The 4,761-nt window shown below is 52.2% G+C and overlaps 1 protein-coding gene across 4 annotated transcripts in view; it reads right to left on the reverse strand.

Moving 5' to 3' along the window:
• PODXL2 (podocalyxin like 2) overlaps positions 1-4,627 on the reverse strand; it is a 43,512-nt gene extending 38,885 nt beyond the window's left edge. For all 4 annotated transcript variants that reach the window (XM_077993679.1, XM_077993678.1, XM_015130085.3 and 1 more), the window contains exon 1: positions 4,520-4,627. In XM_077993679.1, coding sequence (XP_077849805.1) covers positions 4,520-4,592 — 73 coding nt within the window. In that variant the 5' untranslated portion in view covers positions 4,593-4,627. The remainder of the gene's footprint in view (positions 1-4,519) is intronic.
• Positions 4,628-4,761: the final 134 nt, after the last annotated feature.

A 4,761-nucleotide genomic window follows, 5' to 3' on the forward strand; every position in this document is an offset into this window, starting at 1 on the left:
TGCTCTTCTGCTTGAACATCCATATCTCCCTATCTCTGTTCTGTCCCACCACCCACCTGCTAATTCTCACTCCTGCCTCCAGTCTCAGCTTCCAAGAAGCTTTTTGTGGCCACTCCAAGTCTGGATGAGGCACCACTCCTCTCTATCACAGCCTTCTCAACAAACTACTCTCACTCCACTTTTCTCACCAAATTGTAACGACCTTCACAGTGCCTCCACTGTAAATGAGAAGTCCCTTGTGTCAATTCCACTCTGGAATTCCAGTGCCTAGCACAACCTTTTACACACACTGGGGACTCAATAAAGGTATGAATAAATAATTAGTAGTCTAGTCCAACTTTCTTGTTTTACAAATGAAATAACTGAGGCCTTGTGGGATTAAGGTCAAACAGCTAGTTAATAGAGGAGCTGAAATTAGCTGGTTTCTCCCCCACAAAAAGGTCTTGCGGATGCTCCAGAAGGAAGAATGGAAAGCTATTACTTGTAGGGCTGGGTACTTTCCTTCCTCCAAAGGATACAAGAAAGAAGATAATATGTACGACAGCTTAAATATTTCATGCGCTTTAAGGGCCAGGGAAAGAAGCCAGAGCTGAAAACTAGAAGATACCCCTTTCCAAACACTGCCCAGGGTCCCCACAACCAATCCAATCAATTGAAGGAACCTCTTCTCTTGAAAAAGACCAAATTAGTAAAGTGACTCCCAATGTTTTCACCAGCAAGAATCTCTTTATTTACATTTCCATGTGGCTCCTGTGTTTGGAAATTTTTCATCTATAAACTGTACTTATTTAATAGTTATTTTCTAATTTTTGAAAAGTGAATCAGAATCATGTAATACTGCCAATCAGATGTGATACCAATTACAATTGAACTTTGGTTTCAGGTGGGCTGTGCTCTTATTAGAGGTAAAATTTCTATTAGACTGTCGATTACAAAGAAAAATATAGTCACTCCTGAGCTCCTATTCTGTGCCAAACAGTGTGTTAGGCCCTTCCTGGGGGTGCAACAAGAGACAGATGAACAAGAGACAGGCTTTGCCCTCAGGAAAATTACCAACTCTTGGGAAGTGAAATCCTAAGTTATTTAGGGGATGTCAGCCGATGCAACAGACTGCTTTGCAAAAGCAGTATCCCCAGGGCTGGCAGGGAGCCAAAATACAAGAAACAGATCTGGAAAAACTCATTTATGCATTCCAGGAAGAAAAAAGCCAACTGATGGAAAACGTTTATAACAATTAAATAATACGCACTGTATAGGTTCCCAGGGCATCCGGGCAGCCTGCCTTTGAGAGGGCCATGAACTGGAGATCTTTATCTGCATGCTCCAACCTCCAGCAGGTATGCTGGGAAAGATATTACTTCAGCCTTGTTAGAAAAGGGTAAACTGATTCTCCCTAAGAATTTTGAAATTCACTCTCTACAAACACTGAAGGATTAAACACGGGTTGTCTCTCAAACCTTGGCACTCTCTCTCAGAGCTGAACTGTGGCATGGCAGGGAGAGGCTGTGGCATGGCAGGGGGAGGCTGCTGCCATCTACACCCTACCCTGGCTCCTCGGAGTGGCTTGGAACTCAAGAAGACTGCTCTGCCCTCTCCAGGTCAGTGTGCCCAGAGGAGCCTGTTTCCTTCCCCACTCTAGGGGATAAAACTTTCTAGTCAGTCCAGCTCTCTGTGCACAGGACTGTGGTCTGGTGTGTTTGCCAGGCCTCTTCCCTGTCATTTCCATGGCTCCAGTGAGCCCCCACCTCTCTAGGCTCTCTCAGCTGTCAAGCCAGGAACCACAACCTTCCTCTAACATCTCTCCATTTCCTTCTTTGTCTTCCCTTACCAATGGTCTGATAGGAATTGGCAAAGATTTTGAAAACCCTACTGAAGAAAAAGGAATCTGGTATTTTCTGGTTTTTCATTCCTTTTCCAGTAAAAAGTTTCATTTTCTTAAAGTTATTTTTCCCTCTAATAACTGTTTTGTCTTTATATAGACCTTGATATTTTCAAAGGCCTTGGCAATGGGTAATTATTTAAGTAATTACAAGAGGTTACTTCTTTTCAAATTTGCCCACCATAAGATGACACCAAAATAGTAGCTGAGACCTAGCCATTCTGTGTATAATTAGTTTTGCACTTAATAATTAATCTACCTTAATTGAGACCCCACCTGACTTAAAATTTCAGAATTACACTCTGCGTGTGATTGATTTCCTTTTTCCCTCAGCACCTATAATTTTCTGTTACATCATCACACCCAACAGAGGAGAGAGAAAAAGACGGCACATGAAAAGGATTAGGGGATCAGCCTCAAAGAACTGAAAATCCGACCCAAACAAACACAGAAAGAGGGAAAGGAAGCAGGCTGACATTTGGAGAGGTGAAAAAAACAAGACCCCAGCCATCCTCATGTTTTATTGTACCTTTCCAAATCAGTCCCTGCAATCTGCTCCTGGTGCAAACCTCCTTTCTGATTTTCACCATTAGCTACACCCCATCTTTCCCCTAAGCAGGGGCTTTGAAGTCCAGTCTCCCTAAGCTCTTGGCAGACACCAACATGGGAGGGGCCATGCAGCATCTGTCACACAGCCCCTTACCCTTGAGTGTCAGTGACAACAGGAACTGCCGAGCACAGTTACGCTACCTCCACTCCGTAAGCACCAGAGAAACAACGCTGACAGGTCTCCGAAGAGCTTCCACACAAAGGTGTGTAAGAAAGAGACACACTGCTAGTCACACACACATGGCCTCCAAGCATGGGCTAAGAAGTGCGTCATGAAGAGCATGCATGGGAGAGAGAAGCAGGGAGGCAGGCTGCCCACAGTCCTCACTGCTGGTCACATAAGCACATGGGCAGTTACAGCTGGGCCTGGGTCCTTACGGATGTTGCTCGCCAGTTCTGGTTTACAACTGTCACACAAAGAAGTAGCAGATCAATCGATTGATGTTTGTTTGTTGAATATCGCCTTCTTCCAAAGAGGATTTAAGGTGTGAAGGAACGGGTGGGTTTGTGTGTGTCTGAGCCAACACTGATGGACATGTTTTTCTGTGCACACCACCTAGGGCCTTTCTTCATCCCTACACTGACCGTGGAGAAAGTGTACCCTCCCTGAACTGAGCCTTCCCATGACATGCACAGGAATGTGTGAGGGACTGCTTTCCTCTCCCAGCCATTTACCCTGGAATTCTGCCACTCGGAGCCCCAGGGTCATGGCCCATCTCAAGCAAAGACTGTTCCTCCCTTCCCATAGAGACCCTTCAGTAGTTTCTCTTTCACTCACACACATCTGGACATAAAGTGCCTGTGTCTTCATGGGCCGGCTGTGTGGGAAATGTCCTGTGCACACACTCCTACATGCACATACACACATCATACTAAGGCGCTATTCTGATGTGTGCATTAGAAGTGAAGTTACAGCTGGCTGAGTGTGTACGGGCACACATGCACACTTGCTCATCCAGAGTGTGTACAGGCACACATGCACACTTGCTCATCCGGGTACTCCTCCAGCAGCACCAGTCACACCTTAACATACACCGTAACACACTCCCTCTGCTGCGCCACTGTGTGCAGGAGCTGCTCAGCTATGACCTTATTTGACCCACCTTTGCAGACAGCCCTTCTCCCCGCCATTTCCATAGTGGCCGCCTGCCTCATGGGCTGTCACACCGCATGCCCACCTCCCTACACACCCCCTCCACTAAATCCCCGTCTGCACTGGAAGCCATCAGGAGGCCCGTCTCTTTCTCTCTCAGGCAGACAGATCCCTTTCACACCTGTGCCACACCCCCAGCCCGCCACGCACCCACACGGCCCGCCGCCCGGCGTCGCTGCTGAATGGAAACCACACATCCGAGTCTCACACCTCCCTCGTGTGTGAGCTGCGTGGGAGCCTCCCGCCGTGTGCTGTCACGGGCCTTCCGTGGCTGTACGCCCGTTTTTGTCAGCTCCTAATCGAGTCGCCCAGAACAGTGGAGAATATCCATTCACCGTGACACACTCACACACTCCCTCCCGGCAACGCCACGCGTAAACAGCCACCCGCGCCTCAGCGAACCGCCCCACACTCCGCCGGCAGCCCCTGGGACCTTCACAATGCAGCCTCCTCCCCGCGTAGCTGTCACACACGCCCCCTCCCCCGAGTGCGCAGGCACACAATACACACTCGCACACACACATGCACACGCACACACATGCACACCCACACGTGCGCGCCCCCCCGGCCTGCGAGGCAGTAGCCTGCGCACCTGCCCCTGCGAGCCACGGCGTGGGGACCACCGTGCTGTGTCCCAGCTTCACCGCCGCGCCTCGGTCAAGGGGTCGCCCCGCACGCCAGGCGCCCGCCGCGGCCCCCCACGCACCCACTCCGCGTGCGCGCGTGTCGGGGCGGCGCCGCGGCCCGGCCGGGACACGCTCGCTCCCGGCCTCGCCGCACGCTGGTCCCTTTGTTGGCGGCCCGGGGAGCTGTCCAGCACCGCGCCCGCGCCGCCGCCCGCCCGCCCGCGCCCGGGCCCGGGCCCGGAGCGCACTCACCTCCAGCCAGCAGCAGCAGCAGCAGCAGCGGCAGCAGCGGCGGCAGCCGGGCGGCCCGCAGTAGCCGGCCCATGGTGCAGCCGTCGCCGCCCGCAGCCGCAGCGGCGCGGCGCCCGGGCCCGCGTCAGGGGCCGCGCGGGCGGCGGCGGCGGCGCGCGCCCGTCCCATTGGTTCACGTGGCCGTCACTCAGGCCCGGCCCCGCCCGGCCGCGTGCCGCGGGCGCGCCCCCGCGGAGAATAAG

This window comes from Macaca mulatta, chromosome 2, assembly GCF_049350105.2.
Source record: "Macaca mulatta isolate MMU2019108-1 chromosome 2, T2T-MMU8v2.0, whole genome shotgun sequence".
In the NCBI taxonomy this organism is placed as follows: domain Eukaryota; kingdom Metazoa; phylum Chordata; class Mammalia; order Primates; family Cercopithecidae; genus Macaca; species Macaca mulatta.